The following is a 19,031-nucleotide window of genomic DNA, read 5'->3' on the forward strand; positions in this document are numbered from 1 at the left end:
ATACTGTTAAGAACGTGCTCAAAGGGTCGGATCCGAAGGGCTTGGCTTCAGCTCGTGCGCTGCGCCCCTTACCCGAGTACGTGCCCCTAACTTCCGAGGGTTGTTGAACGATGTCCGAAGGTTACCGGACGATGTCCGGAGGGCGTCGGGCGATGTCCGGAGTCCGATGTCCGATGCGCGGGAATTCCGGCGGACGTTCGGAAACAAGAGATAAGACTAATCCGGACGAAGTCCGAACTAGAAAGGAAACAGCGGAGGACTACCAGAGGTAGAGGCGGAGGTGTCAAGTCTATAGGAGTCGATCCTAAGACGAGCGGAGGTCGACGAGAGAGAAACTCAAGTCGGACGGAGGAGAGAATGAGCAGAGTCTAATATGATATTCGAACTGAGGAAACTACAGAGATTGTACAGGGGTTTATATACTACTGAGGACATAACGGAGAATAGTAAGTGCAGTGCGAAGCTATGTAAAGCTATGAAGAAAACATATGGTACGACTATCACTAGTCTATCGGAACTTAGTAAAATGAAGACGGAGATGAATGAGGAACGGAAAATAAAGCGTACTAACTGATAAGGGAAATACCAAAGGGATAAGGCGCGGAAGTTAGACGCGGGTCGGATCCGGACGATACATAGAAGTCGGCCGGATCCGGAAATCCGGAAATGATGAGTGTGATAGGTCCGGGTCCGGAACGCGGGATATGACACTTAGCTACCAACGATTGTATTCTTTACTTTAATCTACTGGGTTCTACCTGGAACATTGTCCTTCAGAAAACCTTGATCTCTCAACCGAGAGAAGACCTCCGTCTATCTGGCATCTTGCCGATTGTCTATTCAGACACAGATAGCTCGACTCATCCCAGTCGTAACATCGCCGAGTATAGCTTCCTAGGAGAATTTGACGTTCTCCGATATTCACGCACTGACACTCGTGAACTTGACTGGACCAAGCCGACACATCGAGAAGCCCTGGTCAAATTCTTAAAGCTTCGTCGTGCGCATGAAGAGGTTGAGCGCCTTAACATCGAAGTTCGTTGTCTGCGGACTGCCATTCATGATGAAAGTGCACAAATGTCTACAGCCATCAGTAAACTCCTTCACTCAAATCCTCCGCTGGGTAGAGAGCTGCAGAAGCGCTGGAAACTGCGCTCCGCAGTTAACTCAGTACATTTGTTCCAGCTAGATGAAATTGAGTCGCAATCTAGTTTTTCAGGTATTCGAGGTCATGGACGACGGATTGGCTCCTTGGTAGAGGACGAGTCCAGTGTGGTAGACTGTTTGAATCATCCATCCGGTGCATTTGTCTTTCAGGTATTGAATATATTTTGATCAAATTAATTCCAGATCATGATAACACTGATACCACCGCTTCGGAGCATGCTACAGAACTCGTGGAATATGAGGAGCAAATACAGACTACCCAGGCCATTGCAGATTATATATCGACTATTGTAGATTAGTAGACTCAATGTTTCGAGTACACGTCCATCAATATTGAAAGTATCTGGCAGTTTGAGTCCCTGTGTCATCCATTACACCTTTACCTCTATCAGTATTAGTCTATGAACCAGAACGACAGCAAAATCCTCAATTCACCCCCAAGACCACGTTCCACTTACACCTTCGCCTCTATCAGCATCAGTCTATGAACCCCGAGACCACGATCCATTTACACCTTCGCCTCTATCAGCATCAGTCTATGAACCAGAACGACAGCAAAATCCTCAATTCACCCCCAAGACCACATTCCACTTACACCTTCACCTCTATCAGCATCAGTCTATGAACCCTGAGACCACGCTCCATTTACACCTTCGCCTCTATCAGCATCAGTCTATGAACTAGAACGGTCCTCAATTCACCCCCGAGACCATGTTCCATTACACCTTTGGCTCATTTTCGCCATGCGCAGCGCTTACTAGGGGGCTTGTATCTTTCCAATAGACCATTTTAATTCATATAGCAGCTTTACTATATCAAGATAGGCGCCGCTACATGTAATGCTTTACTCACTCTTCGCATCCCACCTTCAACCGCTATCATGTCTGCTTCTACTGATTCAAAGCTAAACCCTACAGACACTCTGGTCCAAGATAAGTTGAGCTATTGTCCACCGCGCTTTACCCTTGCTGGATTAGCAGCTCTCTACTCCAACTCCAACTTCACACTAGGATTCAGCAATGCAGAGCGTCAAGCAGCTGCTCGTGCGCTACTCAAAAATGAGTCACATCTTGATGGCACACACTACCAGACGAGAACACTTGGTGGTCTTCATCCTGCTTATGTAGCCTTCAACAAGATTCCATCGTTCACGGAGAGGCAGAGCTTGACTCATGAGGATTTTGTCGAGGCGGGTCTTGAAGATGTGTTTGATGCAGTATGTACTATGAGTATCTTATGTTGAACCTGACTTAGCACCATCTTAGCTTGCTACTCAAGATCGTCTTGATGGTGGGCTGTCTCTTCTCATTCGCTGCCCCGGATCTCATATCACCGAGACCGTCACTCCCAATTGTATTGCAGTCGACCTTTATGTCACTCCACGAGAACTGCAAGAGGCACCTAAACAAATTGGAGGAGACGTCTCCGTCCTCGTGCAGGCGTTCTGTGAGGAGTTTGCAATACCCCATCTCAAGCGTTTTATGGAGCGTTGCAGCAAAGAAGATATCACACCTCCGCATCGGTGTACGTTCGAATTCATTTTTTTATCTGCTTCTGACATATCCAACTACTGCTACAGATGCTGCAACTCCAGTGAACCCAACTGGCATCCCGTCCTTACCTGCACCATTGTGCCCTACTGGGGCTCAAATTCGATGTTCGGCTCGCTCTCCCAAACAGTTTCAGTGCGACTTTGTCATTGCTGCTTCGCCCAAGCCACCTATGCCACCAAACTTGAAGTCAGCAGCTGTGAAGCACGCCACAGCCTTGGCTTCTTCAGGCTCCGCCGGAAGCCCCAAGATTAAACAGTGTAGAAACGCTGACGCTTTCTTGTTGTCCAGGAAGAATGCCATACTGGAACCCAAGGTTTTCGCCCCCCTGCTCAGCATCGGTCCCAATACTGATGCTGTGCTTGATCGCTTCAAAATCGGTGATGAAGCGATCTGGAAACTGCGTGATCTCATTGTTACCGTGCGCAGTAGCCGTTGGGAAGTAGTCTTAAGGTCCCCCAAATGGGATCTCACTTACGAACAGGCAGTTAATTTGACGAAGGCCCTCCATGCAGACCTGGGTGGTGTTCTGTTAGGTAATCTCGAAAAGGTATGAATATCAAAGTATTTATTCAATGAAACTGAATAGTATGCACGCCCCCAGACTTCAATGCTACTATCTGTGTTTCTCAAGGTGCTAGGGACGCTTGTTTTTATTTGCGCGCTTTATTTTTTTAGTCTTGTTTTGATTTTCTAGATCACAGCGCTCCTTGTCCTGTCATAAGTGTGCGCACTTGGAGCGCAAATGAAGTTCTAGGGTGCTTCATCTTCAACCATTAATGTATATACGTGTGTCTGTTGACTGACTCTTATGTCATTATTTCATTTGTCAGGCTCTCTGAAGTCTATAAAGCTTACAATGAATTAGTTTGTTTGCAGTGTGAAGTCGTGCCCAGTCAATCCTTGAACAGTCGCTCACAACGTTCACAAGGCTTATCTTGGTTGCGTCCAAAGGTCATCCTTAGCAAGGAAGCGAGAGCTCTTCTCACCTCCCAACGTCGCCAAAAATCCAAGGATTTCAAGACAGCGCTTGACGACACTTGGCTCTCTATCGACAAAGCTGTGAAGACCATTGCCTCGTCTCACCACAAGAGTATCCGACGTGTCACAAATGATTTGTACATGGGCCGCGGAGGGCTGCGCTTTAAGCGTTCAAAGTCGAACGCCTGGAATGCCTTTTGCTGGAAGAAAAACCAGGAGGCAAAGGATGAAAACGGTATGATACATTTCTTACTTTGTTCAAGTACTGACAGTGCAATTAGCTCTAACTAGGTCTGGAAAAGACGTGTTGCAAGATCTTCTACATAACTACACCGACGAATACCACGAGCTCTCTCAGGATGAAAAAGACCATCTTGTCGAAGAATACGAGGAGAATAAGCTTCTCAAGTCCAAAGGTATCAGAATATCAACGAAGTCCAAGATTAACGATGTCACACTAACACTGAAGGCTATTGAGAATGAGGTGCTCTTTTGTGCTATCAAGTTTATGCAGCGGCTGATATAAAATTAGTTGAATAGTCTTAAGTGCCGCACCGGCGCCGAAACAATTCTTTACACAGTGGCGGGCTCTACTGACATCCCACTACGTGGTATTATATTTGCCACCGAAGGTGTCAACAATTTCATGACATCAATAATGAATATTGACGACCAGGACCTCGTCAGCAAGATGGAAGGTTTTGCTATCCAAGGCATGCGAGGTGAGTTCATTGGTATTGCTATTTTTTTACCATCCGATACCTACATTATTTGGGCAGGTGCTGCCCACAATTACAAGGACCGTTGTTCGGCAGAGCGGACATCAATAAGACGAGAAATCAATGGCGCACTTCGTACATTTTTTTAAAATTCAGAACCGTGAGTACATTCTTATATTTACTTTAGAGGAAATTACTGGGGTACCCAAGGCAACAATGCAGTGGAAAAACTACTGGTGCAATGTTGTTCAACGTTATCGCGTCATCTGTGAAGGTTGGCCCGCTCACATCCCTTTCAAAAACCTTAGTGAAGCTTCTACTTCCCTTCCTGAGCTGAAGATGCTCCTCAAGATGTGGAAGGACAAGCTTATTTCATGGAGACTCCTGGACGAAGATGAATATCAGCAGCTACAACGAGCGCACAATGAGAAGCTTGAGACTGGAGAGATTGTCGAGCCTTCCCGTCGGCCTCGCTCGGACAAGGGGAAAAAACGCGTCCGACCAATGGATGAACCTTCCACACATCGTCGCAAGAAGGCATACAAGAGCCTGGATACTGTTGAGAGCAGTGACGAAGAGGCTGATGCACCACACACAGGCACTTTGATGCCTTCACCTTCTTGAGCTGTACCTGATAACACAATTCATACCCGGTCTTCTTCCCTTTCGTATGAACTTTGATTTTGATAGAAGTGTTACAAACCTCGGTGTTATTTATGGCCTAATGATTTTTTCAATTTATCCTGATCTGTTTTCGAAGACTCAGATTATAACTTGCATTCGCTACAAACTCCTTTCCACTTCACTGTGGTTGTGTTCATTCATTGACCAATATGATATTGCAAACAGTTTGAGTACATATATTATACCCTAATGATTTCGTAGCTTGTAAGGATAGAAGCCACACATGTTCTTCACCGCCTCGCTCTGTAGGAACGGTGAGACCCACAGAAGATCAAGGTCAGCACTATGAATGAAGAGAATCACAAAAGGGACCCAACTCATCAGCAGTAGCTCAATCATCTTGCCGTCAAGCACAATAATGCGTGAAGAGGGCTGACAGGTTGAAGATGAGAGACGACGATGAGGAAGCAGAAGGGAAGTCATGGGAACAGTTGACACAACAGGGCAGAAGGTTTGGCAACAAGGCGGGCCCTGCCGTATAAGATTATGGCACATGAAAAGGAAATGCTTCGTAAAGCGAAGCAGAAGGTTTGGCAACGAGGCGGGCCTGAGCGCTTGCCATCTGCATAGTGGAGGAAACAAGACTACCAAGTCAGTAGATAGCTAGGAATAGGCTCTAGAGTAGCGACATACCTAACACCAATAGTGCTGAAATAACTCTCAGTGTATGTGTCGTCTGCGAAGCAGAGGAGGAGAAAGGACTGTTGAACGATACAAAGTCAGTAGATAGTTAGCTATAGGCCTCACAGTAGCAATGTACCAATAATGCTGAAATAACTCTCAGTGTACGTGTCGTCTGCAAAGCAGAGGAGGAGATAGGACTATTGAACGATACAAAGTCAGTAGATAGTTAGCTATAGGCCTCACAGTAGCAACGTACCAATAGTGCTGATATAACTCTCAATGTACGTGTCGTCTGTGAAGCGGAGGAGGAGAAAGGACTGTTGAAAATGATACAAAGTCAGTAGATAGTTAGATAGGCCTCACAGTAGCGACATACCAATAGGGCTGATATAACTCTCAGTGTACGTGTCGTCTGCAAAGTGGAGGAGGAGATAGGACTGTTGAACGATACAAAGTCAGTAGATAGTTAGCTATAGGCCTCACAGTAGTGACGTACCAATAGGGCTGATATAACTCTCAGTGTACGTGTCGTCTGCGAAGTGGAGGAGGAGAAAGGACTGTTGAAAATAATACAAAGTCAGTAGATAGTTAGATAGGCCTCACAGTAGCGACATACCAATAGGGCTGATATAACTCTCAGTGTACATGTCGTCTGCAAAGCGGAGGAGGAGAAAGGACTGTTGAAAACAATACAAAGTCAGTAGGTACTTGGCATTAATCCCCAGTGGGAACATACCTTGCCAGCACCAGGTTTGAAGGATGGTTCAACGACGGTGAGCTCCATGATGAGAGGAATGGGCGTTGAAGGGAGACAAGTCCACAAAAGACAGTAAGCCCATCAAGGGCGATGTCCGGGACCAAGCCTACATATCAGTGGAGAGCTCTGACGGCCTCGAGATCACAGACAACGATGAGGGAGGGGAAGGGAAACCTGTGGGAACAGTTCGTATAACGGGGCGGAAGGATTAGCGACGAAACGGCACGGAACAGAACTTTCCCGCGCCTTATACATAGATATACCTAAGGATGCGCAGGGTTTGGGGCAAGGTTTATGGCTGGTGTTGGCGTTTGAGTGCAAATGACTATTCTAGTAATTGACGAAGCACGTAACTGCCCAGTATTAGTAAAGCTACTTATTGGGAAGGCCAGGTGATTTGACTATTGACAATAACACTATACACGAGCTTTGTTGAGATTGTGCAAAATGCTATCTGGTAGCATTTGGTGGCCTCTATACTTCTTCAAGGCCCATGCAGCCTGCTTCCCATTCAATCCTCTATGGTATGCATCCATAAATCAGCAGACTTGTGTTGAAAACCTGATTGGTGTGAAAATTTGAATGTAAGATTTGAATGTTTTAACAATTAACACACCGGCGCATACTATCAAGCGGCACTGATTGGAGAGCAGAGAGAACATTTCGTTCAAGGTCTGCTTCTTTTGATGATGTAGGATATTGACGATACACTCGTTTTTCATATCCCCAGCATTGTTCAATGAAGTTCAGCTCGCAGTGAAACTTTGGAAGGAATAACACTGAAAATCCTCTTGCTTTGCAGGTCCTCTCTAGATTTGACTCGACAGCAATGAAGTCTGGCTGATTGTACAGCACCCGACAACAACAGCAATTTGTTGCTCCCTTCATGCACTTGAAGTCCTTGCACTGTGCTTGCAGCTTTGATTCTTGGATAAGTCCTCGCTTGTACAAGATTACAGCCATCCCTTTGAAGAGGCCTGCTTTGGGTCCAGCATCTTCACCAAAATAGAGTGACTGTTTTGATCCATCTGCAAAAGTTGCATTGTCCATTCAAATTTTTTCTTTCAATGGTTTGCCATCTCTGCTGTAAACTTGTTTGCCAGCCGTGTCTCGAACATTAACCTCCACACCCCAATTGGTTTGTGCTTTCAATGTTCCCTTTGGCATATTTCTTGCAGAGAGAGCTCCGTCTGCACGTTTTAAGTGAGTTGTTGCATTATCAAAGACGAGGACATGGTTTTCATTGGTATAGTACTTCTCTAGAATATCCATCGACCTTTCAGCTTGCTCGAGGATGTCCTGATTCGTGAAGTACCCTTCACAATTTTTTCCTGCTTTGAAGAAAACGCGAGCCTCCTCTTTTCCATCAGGTGAGCGCAACCACCCATAATCAGCAGAAACGAGATCTGCAATCATCTGTGATGGTCCCTCCCCCTTCGCATAGGGCACAGCTGTTTCACTTTCATGGACCCATCATGTTTTGCGACAATCATTGGCATAGAATGTGGACTCGTCATGCCACCACACAACAGTCTTCTTTTCCTGTAGCGATGGTCAAGGGTAATCTCTGTCAGTCTCGATGTTGTGACAAGACCAATTTCGAGTCTTCTCCTTGATTGCTGCCCATGCAGGCAAGAAAACCTCCTGCCGGTAAGCCACAACATCATCTCTCTCATGACCATCAACAAATTGACCTTTTGGGTCTTTTGTCCAGCGGTACTCGAGCTTCTTCATCCATCGCTGCGCAGTTGCAAGACTAATTCGATTTGTGATTCCACTCCATTTTCGCATTTCTGGTGTATCGAGGAAGTCAACAAGGTCCATAGCCTTTACATATTTTCCAGTCGCTTGTAGATGCATGTGTATTTCCTGTGCAAGATCCTCGTTTTTGTCAAGAAGTGACTCATTCCATGTCCCATAAATATTGATTGGGAGATCCTCACGATCTGCAATGAAGGCATGTACTCGTTCACGGAGTACTCGTGAGTGTGCAGGCTTTTGTTCTAGAGCCTTTGCAGTGTGTAATGATGCCATTGTCCACTTTCCATATACTGAAGACTGAGGGTCGACATAGACCCACAAGAATTGCCTCATTCCTTCGAGTCGGCGATGAAAGACTGAGTCAAGCTCAGGGTCTTTGTAGCCACCAGTTGTCTTTGGTGGTCTAAGAATCTTCTTGATGTCATTGAAGGCTAAAAATGCCTCCTCAATAGTGGGTGAGGGCTTGTAAAACCCTGTTACAGTATCTACTCTAGCCAGTTGACTCAGATGCTTGTGCTCAGACTTGTCATATCCCATATTCCGGACCTACATCCGATAATGTTCCCACGCCTCATCCGGACCTTCGGACGCCCTATCCATGTCTCCAGTCCTCTACCCATCCGGATCCCTGCACCTCTGCACATCCACATCCGCGCATCCATGTCCAGATCCCTTTACCTCCGTACATCAGACCTCCATACCTCCGCAGCTAGCCTGCATCATTCATCCTTTGTCCTATTGCCCTAATATCATATCCCATATATCCATGCTTCTTGTCCGGACATCCGGTCCGGTCCAATCCGATATACGATAAGCTTCCTAATTCATTTCCTGTGCATATAACGTTAACACAGCCTATTCCTCTATTCGGTATTCCTTGTCCTCGGTATCTCGGTTATACTTACTACCGGTACACTTACTGATCCGTTAACCTATGCTTCATTTCCGACTCGCGCTTGATAACTTTGCTTATGCTTCATACATAGCCTCGGACGCTGTTACGACTTGGATAGGTCGAGCCTTCTCTAGTCGGAATGACTAATCGTCTAGCGGTCACGCGTAGACAGAAGGACGGGTTCTAAGCTCGATCGAAGGTCGAGGTATCCTCCGACAAGCTTGGTAAGCGCGGCGGCTCGTCAAGCTGTAGGGCTAACGGATGTACGGCTAAGGTAGCGTCGGCTTGCCTTAGAAGTGCGGTCTAGACAGAGGGACTGGGAGTCACTCTGAGAGGATGTTTCAAGGGAATACCAAGTACTGGGATTGTACTAGTTCTAGAGTATACCAAGTATATCAAAGTAAGGAATACAATGATATGTGTCTATGTTATATAGTGTCTAACTACATAGTTCGGGAGGAGTCTGTATCTGTGGATCTATCCTAGTCATAGATAAGATCCATGAGGCAAGCCATGCTTGTCTGATAAGATGCAATGCGGCGCCTCTTCTATGTCAAGATAAGTACATGAGGCACTCCGGCCTCAGGGTCCATCAGCGCATGAGGCGGCATGCGTTGGTCTAGTTCTACATGAGGCGGACAGCCATCATGATGGGATCGGGAGGCCTTCTAGGCCAGGGGTGTCGCCACAGCAGCTCTAGACTGCTCTAGGTATCCAGCGGCATCCAGGCCGCTCTAGGCTTCTGGCGGTGTTCCGCTGTGTCGGTAAGTGTCAGTAAGTTGGGAAGAGGGAGCATAGGGTGAGGGCAGCATGTTATTGTAACAGACGCTTGCTTACTGATCTTTCCGTTATTTCCTTAGTATATAAACTCTTGTATATGTCCTGTAGTTCCTCAGTCTGAATATCATATTAGTCCTTGCACTAGATCTCACTCTAAAGTCCTCATATCAGTTCTAGTCTATCGACTTAGTCAATATCCATCTCGGGCCTAGGGAGAAATTCCCTAGGCCAGAGCTCCGCTTATCCGCTCATCCAATCCTCCGAAGTTTCCGGACATTCGTCTGAAACTTTCCTGCGGTCCTCCGGACCTATTCTGCTTCGGACTTTGTCCTTGCAGCCTTTCCTCTGTTTGCTTCTACTTAGGACTTGTCCTAAGTAGCCATTACATGTATCCGTATCAGGACAAAACCTCATCGTAATTTCCGGAAGTTCCTCCAGAACTTTCCTGCACTCGTCCAGAAGTTACTTGCACTCGTCCAGAAAGTCCTTCTGAACTTTCCCGCACTTCAGACGTCCTTCGGACGTCCTTGGACTTTCTTCGGACATCATTCTGAAATTAAGGGCACATACTCGGGTAAGGGGCGCAGCGCACGAGCTGAAGCCAAGCCCCTCAGAATCAGTCCTACCCTTTGTGCATGGTCTTAACAAGACTCGAGGAGATTTTCTCTTGGTGAATTGGTGTCCTCGTGAAGTGGAGAGGGCTCTGGTATTGGTAGCACAAGGGGAGGAGGATCCAATGGTATTGTGGTACTAACCATTTCTCTCTTTTGCCTTTTCTTCTTCGGACTGGATGGAGGGGATACAATAACTTTTGTTGGGACATCCTGTAGCCATTGTGTCAGTATTCGTGTAGACTGCTAGTTAAATAACTTTTCTTACATTCTCTTTGTCTCCTGAGTGACCAAGTGGCTTTGCCCAACTCCCAAGGTTTGTGACATTGAACAATTTTTGTTTCGGCATGATGGAGAGGTAGTGTAGTAGTATTACTTAGTTCTATTGTTTGCTGCTAATTCCTAAAGCGGAACACATCTCAAGTAGCTGATAAAATTGAAATGCTATCTCTGCTCTCAGTTTGAGAGGTATTCAAATTTTAAAACCTAGGTCCTCTGGGGATGTACTTGAGTCAACTTTCCTAGGTTTTACATTGGCAAACAAAGATGAATTGAAGGACGAGATGCAATTCTGGCACTTTTGTCACGAAATGTCACGATTTTGATCACATGATCAAGCAAAGTATGACTGAGGTCTATCTTATGGACAATGCCTCGTTAGATCGAGTCCCAACATTGGCTGATGTCATGTAGTCAGAGACCATGTACGCCGATCTGGGCCATGCAAGGTCAGAGAGGAACAAGCCCTTTTTCAAACTCGGTCACGCCATATGTGGCTGCAGGTCGCAGAATGTTGAACTCGTTGGTTGGTCCAAGTGCTGATCAGCGAGGTGCCGATCTATGAATTGATTTACATCGTGTTTGGAATCGAGATCGTCGGATGAACTGGTTCAAATTCTGGCCATAGAGGCGCAGATCGGCAAAAAATGAGATGCTCCTGGTTCTTTTTTAGCGTTTTCTCGATAGTAAACTCAAAATTTTTCTAGCGTACCATGCTGCTGTAGTAAGCTGCACGTACGGACGTCGGATACACATGTTTTCCTGAAGCGAATATATAAAAACGCACCTGCTTTTGCGGCTGAGCGGCTCAAGCCTCACGTGTGTGATCTGGAAACGGAGATGAATTGTTGATGCCTACCGGACATATAAGTCTGACCCGAATATGCAAGAGTCTAGTCTAAAAAACGCGATGCCTATAAATTAGTGCATACGTCGAGGACTGAATTGAAATTACCTACAAAGTCTGAGTCATGGCCAGGGTGCTACTTATGACATCTTAACGGGTCCATCGAAGATCACTACTAGAAGCGTGATCGAGGTAATATGACTCGAGGCCATTATAAACAAGGCTGTGAAGTCCCCGTTGATGGCAGGCTTGCGGGATGTCGATCCGTATCCCCCGTGGGAAGAAAGAGTTACATACGCGTTCTTGTTTGTCGAGGAGGTTTCTCATTTAAATGTCATGAGTTTACCATCACCTGCAGCATCACCTTCCTTAAAACCAACAGAATTGATTTCCGCAAGTCGAAAGAGACAGCGGTCCCAATCTATGCAATCAGATTCTTCATCTTCTATAAAGCGCTCTGCTTCAGAAGGCCCTTCATCAGCTACACCTATCCCTATCATGACAGATCCTATATCTTCGGTTGATTCTGCAAGAGAGCAAGAGATTGAAATTGACGCTTACATGGCAGAACAGGGTGAAGATATCTCAACTCAACCAGCTTCTCTCACCATCGAGCAGAAAGTGGCGCGCATCAAATACCTACGTGACAAGTCTATGGTCGCTGGCGACACTTGGTATATCGTATCTCGTCAATGGTTCAGACCTTGGGAGATCGCTTGCAGAATCTTGTCAGACAAGTCACTCGAGTCATTGCAGGAAAAGGATATCGGTCCACCAGACAACTCCTCTCTATTTGACTCTCAGGGGAATCTTACCTCAAATCTAGTCGAACACATTGACGTCGAGTTCTTACCTGAAGAAGCTTGGTCTGAGCTTGTGGCTTGGTGCGTGTCACTTCTTGGCTTTGATTCACTTCTTCATATCCCTTCAGGTATGGTCAGCCGATACGTCCGCTCCCGCGATCTGTCATCGCCAAAGCCTTTTTGCAGACCGCCTTGGAACTTCGCCCTCCGCGTCTCAAGGTCTTAGTGCTCAAAGATTTGGGTCCCGATGCTGATATCGCAGGACCTGCGCATGCCTACGTTACTGTCTCTATCAAAGACCCAATGAAGACCCTTTTCAAGGCGCTCGTCTCTGCCGTCACCGCTCTCAGTAACGTTCCTTACAGAATCTGGAAGATTGAACCCGGCGAATTCTCTGGTTCTCACTTTCCCGCATCGAAACTCGCATCGTGGGGAGCAGAATTAATGAGTGAAGGGACAGACAAGACAGTCGAGGACAACATGATAGAACCGGAAGATCCGTTCGTGGTCGAATTTCAAGAGAATGGCGCTTGGATCGTTGATGCTTCTCAAGTTGTGCGAGCACCTCCACCTTCAGCAGTACACGTACCGCCACCCCATTATAGCAATGACAACGATTTCTTCAGCCGTCTGAGTAATCAACGAACATCAGCATTTCAAAACAGTCAACATTTTCGCACTCCGTCGCCATCACGGCGAGGCTCTTCATCCAAAGCGAAGGAGTCATCAGTTACTCCCTTCAAATCATTCGGATTTTCCAAGGGCAGCAGTAAGATTATCCAAGAACCTGGCACCCTTGGTCTAGGAAACATGTACGCCTCGTTGTCAAATAGTAGTCGATCCACTGACATAAGTGTAGGGGAAATACTTGCTTCATGAACTCAGCGCTTCAATGCCTTGCGCATACAAAAGAGTTGACGGACTACTTTCTTTGTGAGTATTTCCCTCGAATGGTGGTTATTGATGCTAACATCATATCATAGCTGGCGTCTATCAGGAAGAACTCAATCCCGACAACCCGCTTGGTATGCACGGTGCCATCGCAGAGGCGTTCGGACTCCTTCTGCATCGTATCTGGGCACGGGATTCAACGAACACTTCGTACTCGCCGCGCGAGTTCAAGTCTCAGTTACAGAGATTTGCCCCTCAATTCAGCGGATACCAGCAGCACGACTCACAAGAGCTGGTTGCGTTCCTACTAGATGGACTACACGAGGACCTTAATCGTGTCCTCAAAAAGCCCTACGTCGAGAAACCGGATTGGGAAGGAGGCGGTGATCTCGAACTAGCTAAATTAGCTCAAACGTCTTGGGATGGATATATGAAGCGCAACGATAGCGTTATTGTCGACCTCTTTCAAGGCCAATACCAGAGCACTCTGGTGTGCCCTGAGTGCGAGAAGGTACGTATTGTGCGAACTTTTACTATCCTCTGCTGAGTATTGTTCTTACAGGTTTCTATCACTTTCGATCCATTCATGTATCTCACGCTTCCTCTCCCCGTGAACAAAAAATGGTGGCATGTCATCCATTATGTTCCGTGGGACCCGTCCATTCCTCACAAGAAGGTAAGATATCGGTCGCGTTCTTCATTTGTTTCGCTAAATACAATGTACCAAAAGGTCCCCGTCGAGATAAGTCGCGATAGTTCGTTCAGAGATCTGAAGAATCTGCTTGGCCGATGGATGGGAGTTAGGCCCAAAAAAGTCAGTGCATACTGGCACACTATCGAGGTTCTCTGCTGATCACTTGAGATCCAGTTGCTAACCATCGAGGTGTTTAATCACCGTTTCTACAAGAATCTCGATGACAGTATCCTGTGTGGCGATATGGCCGATAATGACCAGATTTTCTGTTTCGAACTGCCCTGTAATTCGCGCCAGAGTCGCTCATACAAGCCAAAGGACAATGATCCTTTCATTATTCCTGTGATTTTGACGGATGTGGTCCCTCCTCGTCCTGCCTACTCCCATTACTCTCGTCTTACAAACAACTTTGGCTGTCCATTCATCGTGGTGATCGACAGAGACCAAGCAGTATCTGTGAATGACATGTATGATGTTGTCATCGAACGCCTGCAACGATGGACGGTCCGCGATAGGGACCTGTATACCTGGCAAGCCGATCCTTCTCCCAGTGGTGCTGTCACGATCCCTATCTCAACAGTCTCGCCCATCGACTCCGTCGCAGAGATCAAAGAGAATGGGGATGTTAACGAAGTTGACGGGATGATCATTGAAGGCGACATCGCAGATGAGAAAATTTTTGGCGAGGATGATTCTGGGACGGAACCTGGCGCATATGCCATTGGCACGAAACAAGGTGTCTTCACTTTGCGCCTTTACACTGGCTACAAGGATTATGTCGCAGGTGGCAATGGTTCCAGTAACGGCCGATCCGAGCAGTGGGAAACCCGTACTGAAGACATCGAATCGGGAGCTCCATTACTGAAGGAGGGTGACGCTTTCCTCTGCGAGTTCGATGAGAACATGAAGGCATACTACTTCGGCACCTCTCAATTCGAGAACTCGCTGTGGGATGCGTGGGTGCCTTTCGTGCATCTTGAGTACCTGGAAGCCAAGGAGGTGGCTGCAGCACAGAGGTCGAAGGGGATAACACTTGATGATTGTTTGGCGGAGTTCACGAAGGAGGAGCAGTTGGGTGAAGATGACTTGTGGTACTGCCCGCGTTGCAAGAAACACCAGCAGGCTACAAAGAAATTTGACCTTTGGAAGGTTCCGGACGTCCTCGCTGTACATCTGAAGCGTTTCAGTAACAGTCGCACGCTTCGCGATAAGATCGACACTTTCGTCGACTTTCCTATCGAGGGTCTCGACCTTACTGGTCTTGTTGGTGAACGGCAAGTGGGGACTAGGCTCGCACAGAGTGGAGCCGACATCAACGAACTTGGCATCAGAGATGTTGAGGAGCCTCTCATTTATGATCTCTATGCCGTCGATGAGCACCTGGGGGGGCTTGGTGGTGGGCACTATCGCGCGTATGCCCTCAACCATGTGACGGAGCAGTGGTATCACTTCGATGATTCGTATGTCATGCGGTCTGATGCCAGTCATGCAGTGGCAAGTTCAATTTCTGTCTTTTTTTTTGCACTAATTAATATTCTTCAAAGAATTCCAATGCCTACCTGTTGTTCTATAGGCGTAGAAGCAACGCCCCGTTGGGGGGCAAGACCAACGAGAAGATAGAGGAGGCTGGTCGTAAGGCTGCCGCCGAAGCAGAGGAAGAAAATGCTGTAGAACCAGAGGCGCAGCTTCCGACACCGCCCAGTGAAAGCGACGCAACTCCTTTTCCCTTTCCCTCCACACAACAGCCCAGCAATGCTGGATATCTCACACCGCAATCCAACACAAGGTCGACTCCTACATCATCGCCACCTCCCCTTGATGATGGCGATCCGACAATGTTGGAGGCGCAGAGCGATGATCTGATTACTGAGGATGGTCTTACTCTTGGCCCTCTCGAACTTGCGTCTCATCAATTTGATTTCCCTAACCCGTCAGGGGGGGCCTCTCCGACGTCCTCAGTCGAGGTGGAACCTGACTACGATGACGATCCCTCGCGCACTTCGTTATTCCGCGCGCATGCAAATATTGACTCTTGGGTTGGTAGTAGTCAGAATGGTCTACCCTCGCCGGCAGTTTCCGATCCCGACACGAACCCATTTTCCGACATGAATTCGCAGAAGAAGAGTGCCGATGATAGCATGGACGTTTGACGAAATACCACGATTAGTTAGAGCTACAAGTTGTAATTTACCTGCATAATCCCGTATCTTAATTAGTTACTACTTTTCTTGCACCGTGGGGTAGCGGCTTATAAGGCGTGGGTGATACCCGCTTCAAGTTCACAATAAGCGACCTTCCCCTTTCCACCATAGTAACCAACCAAGGTTCGCTACATGAGCAGGCTTCATCCAGCGTTGCTCTATCTGACGATATATAACCCGACTTTACATCCCAGTGAAGAGGTGTCCAAAGACGACGAGGATGCAGAAGAGCAAGCACAGATCCTTTTCTACAGTTCACAGGAACGCGCTACTTCGCGTGACAAGATGCTAAGGCAGGTTGGACTTGCCAAGGCGCTCGTCAATTTCTCTGAGTAAGAGCCCCAGATTTTGCCCCTTGTGCAAGATACTCATCGTTTAGTAGGATATTCCATCCGACTGACTCTTGCCACAATGTACATTCTCAATCGAGAAGGATGATAATGCTCAATCCCGAACCTGACTTCTGGATTCACGCAGTACGCCGACTCTCGATCTGTTGATGCGCTCTCATGCTAGTTTTTGCCAGGCGGTAGAGCTTGCAAAGACACCACGGACGCTTCTGCCCAAACCGAAGGATAAGGGCAAGGGTAACGGAAAAGGAAAAGGAAAGGGAAAAGAGAAAGAGAAAGCAAGCACTCTGCAACCCTCTTATGACTATCACGAAGGCTCGTTTCACGATTATGCACTCCGCGCGCACCTGCTCCGGGGATACGAGCAATTCAAACTTACGCATGGGTCCTTCACCTCGATCTTGAATTCCTTCGGCCAGGAAGCATTAGAGTTGCAGCTAGAAAGATTCTTCACTGTATGGGCGTGGTCATGGGATTTAAGCAAGAGGTTTGAGTTGAACGACGACCTTGGTGCGTTATATGTCTGGGCATCGCGTATCATCGCTAACTTGCCGATTTGACTTAGGCTTGTCGCTTCACCCATTATACCCCTCTATTCTACCTCTACTGGATACCTTTTCATCGCAGTTACCAGCTGGACTGGATGCATTGTTTCTTTCTCCTCCTCACGTAGTTCCGTCTACAGGATACAGACAATCTAATTATCCACCTGCACTCTCGCGACACCTTCTCTCTCTGATTCCACGCCATTTACCACATCATGAAGCGGATGGTGGCCCGGAAGCCTCTTCACCCACTGAAAAGGGAGCGACCGCAAGCACGGCAGCCAAAGAAGTCGGCTCTAGCGGTAATCCCTCGAGTGGGTTCTTGGGCATGCCTTCTAGTCTCGCCATGAGCATGGATGTTCGGAACTGGAGTTGGCCCGGGGCGTTGACGTTTGGGAAGGGCGCTGAACCAAAATCGCCAGTGACAGACCGAGAAGGAATGAAACCTAATCCCTCCGTGGCCGAAAGTGTGAGCACTGTAGTGGAAGTTGACAGGGACGCTTTAGGAGATGCGATATCCTCTGCCGATATACACTGCCTACTGGAGAAGGCAAATGATGGGTTATCTGTCACAGATCCTGATGCTGCACGTGAAGGGTGTTCGGAGATGGACCACAGCGGAGACACTCCACGACCTTCTCGAGTCCCATCACCGCTTCCTGCAGATGACTCATCTACATCCCCTCCTGAGCCCGAAAAACCCGATCGTCACCGTCAATTGGACTTCGCTTGTACTTTTGTGTTTCTACCTGAAAGTGGTGACCCATTGGAAACTCGCCGAAGGCAAGTTATACATCTAAGAGTAAGCACCGACTCGTACTTATTCTCCCTTGCGTTCACATTACCTTGCTAGTGTCAAAGCTTGGCTGTGGCTCTCATAGCGGATGCCGATAACGTAGAAGACTACGACACACATGTTATATCTGAAGCTACATCTCAAATGCTACATGACATCGAGAACCTAATTGCTGCAGAAGCAACGCGGTACGTATAAGTACTTAGAGTAGAAGAGCAAAACTCACATGGGTACGCGCAGGGCTTCTGAGATCTTACCTTCGGCGACGAAGATTTTGCAGCCCAAAGATAACTATCTCATTAGTTTCGACCACTTTACGGCAGCCAGTCCTGACTTCGTTGCGAAGTCGGATTACCTATACAACGGAAAGCAACTATTGGAGCAGTACGTGTTACGCCTTTTCTATTCCAGTATAATTTTGATGGACCTTGCAATAGGGGGTTGCACATCACCGAGGTTTTCTCTCGAGGTCAACAACCACAGCACTGGCATGTTTCGAAAAGAGACAACACCGGCGGGGAAGAAAGGGAGGTTTTCCTCGAAGTTGCTCGTAAGGAGACGAGCTTATCTGATGTCGATAATATCCTCCAAAGACTTCAGTCATACTCATTCTAACTTGCGTTAAGGATCTTCTCCGACCTGTAACGCAAGCGCCTCCCTCAGGCTAGCAGACATTGTTTCGAGTATCGTTTATCCGATCGACTATTCGTGGTCAAGTTACGGATACCTATAGCCTAGCCATAGTAATTATATCATGAAACCCGTTAATCACGCCCATTCTGTCAACTTTCTCGCAATCAAGCTCATATTTCAGAACCTAGGTGCCCTTAGTTAAGGTTGGTTTTCAAACATGTGACTTGACGCGTCCGAGCCAAGTGCCGCGGCTGACTTAAATCAACTTTGACCGGTCTGACCATTGAAACTATGATATACTTCTGCACGCGTCACTGTCACCAGCTGTCTCGCTGTCTCTTTCTTCGTCGTGTTCGACGCTACCCGTCGGACACTTTACGACGCGGACGACCACCTCTCTGTTGGCGCCGAGATTCGAAGTTCTACATCTCGACAGCTATTCTGGTTCTTGCCTCCCACCGTG

At 47.3% G+C, this 19,031-nt stretch overlaps 7 protein-coding genes across 7 annotated transcripts; 5 read left to right on the plus strand and 2 right to left on the minus strand.

Annotated features, from left to right (window-relative positions):
• Positions 1-876: 876 nt before the first annotated feature.
• HD556DRAFT_1245485 (uncharacterized protein) lies at positions 877-1,335 on the plus strand (the record flags this gene model as incomplete). The annotated part of the gene is made up of 1 exon (XM_041298536.1): positions 877-1,335. A coding segment is annotated over one exon (459 nt), but the record flags the coding sequence as incomplete, so codon positions are not given.
• Positions 1,336-2,047: 712 nt separating this feature from the next.
• HD556DRAFT_1245433 (uncharacterized protein) lies at positions 2,048-2,972 on the plus strand (the record flags this gene model as incomplete). Its single annotated transcript, XM_041298533.1, has 2 exons — positions 2,048-2,383; positions 2,433-2,972. The coding sequence occupies 2 exons, from the start codon at positions 2,048-2,050 to the stop codon at positions 2,970-2,972; spliced, it is 876 nt and encodes a 291-aa protein (XP_041155455.1).
• Positions 2,973-3,662: 690 nt separating this feature from the next.
• On the plus strand, positions 3,663-5,041 carry HD556DRAFT_1245515 (uncharacterized protein; the record flags this gene model as incomplete). Its single annotated transcript, XM_041298541.1, has 5 exons — positions 3,663-3,933; positions 3,980-4,182; positions 4,231-4,420; positions 4,478-4,552; positions 4,605-5,041. Coding segments are annotated over 5 exons (1,176 nt in total), but the record flags the coding sequence as incomplete, so codon positions are not given.
• A 479-nt stretch (positions 5,042-5,520) lies between these two features.
• Positions 5,521-6,509, minus strand: HD556DRAFT_1312142 (uncharacterized protein; the record flags this gene model as incomplete). Its single annotated transcript, XM_041300622.1, has 8 exons — positions 5,521-5,663; positions 5,735-5,802; positions 5,849-5,922; positions 5,982-6,042; positions 6,089-6,162; positions 6,222-6,282; positions 6,329-6,402; positions 6,462-6,509. 8 exons carry the CDS (start codon positions 6,507-6,509, stop codon positions 5,521-5,523), a joined length of 603 nt encoding a protein of 200 aa, XP_041155457.1.
• A 1,527-nt stretch (positions 6,510-8,036) lies between these two features.
• On the minus strand, positions 8,037-8,516 carry HD556DRAFT_1312143 (uncharacterized protein; the record flags this gene model as incomplete). Its single annotated transcript, XM_041300623.1, has 1 exon — positions 8,037-8,516. The coding sequence occupies one exon, from the start codon at positions 8,514-8,516 to the stop codon at positions 8,037-8,039; it is 480 nt and encodes a 159-aa protein (XP_041155458.1).
• Positions 8,517-11,967: 3,451 nt separating this feature from the next.
• Positions 11,968-16,277, plus strand: HD556DRAFT_1404261 (cysteine proteinase). The gene is made up of 8 exons (XM_041303926.1): positions 11,968-12,539; positions 12,587-13,270; positions 13,318-13,391; positions 13,442-13,860; positions 13,912-14,025; positions 14,080-14,163; positions 14,218-15,537; positions 15,588-16,277. The coding sequence occupies exons 1-8, from the start codon at positions 11,992-11,994 to the stop codon at positions 16,191-16,193; spliced, it is 3,849 nt and encodes a 1,282-aa protein (XP_041155459.1). The 5' UTR covers positions 11,968-11,991; the 3' UTR covers positions 16,194-16,277.
• On the plus strand, positions 16,278-18,811 carry HD556DRAFT_1404267 (uncharacterized protein). Its single transcript, XM_041303927.1, has 7 exons — positions 16,278-16,576; positions 16,627-16,720; positions 16,771-17,104; positions 17,160-17,941; positions 17,993-18,123; positions 18,176-18,319; positions 18,373-18,811. Exons 1-7 carry the CDS (start codon positions 16,377-16,379, stop codon positions 18,548-18,550), a joined length of 1,863 nt encoding a protein of 620 aa, XP_041155460.1. The 5' UTR covers positions 16,278-16,376; the 3' UTR covers positions 18,551-18,811.
• The last annotated feature ends 220 nt before the right edge of the window (positions 18,812-19,031 follow it).

This window comes from Suillus plorans (genome assembly GCF_016647745.1).
Source record: "Suillus plorans strain S12 chromosome Unknown HD556scaffold_70, whole genome shotgun sequence".
NCBI classification, from domain to species: Eukaryota; Fungi; Basidiomycota; class Agaricomycetes; order Boletales; family Suillaceae; genus Suillus; species Suillus plorans.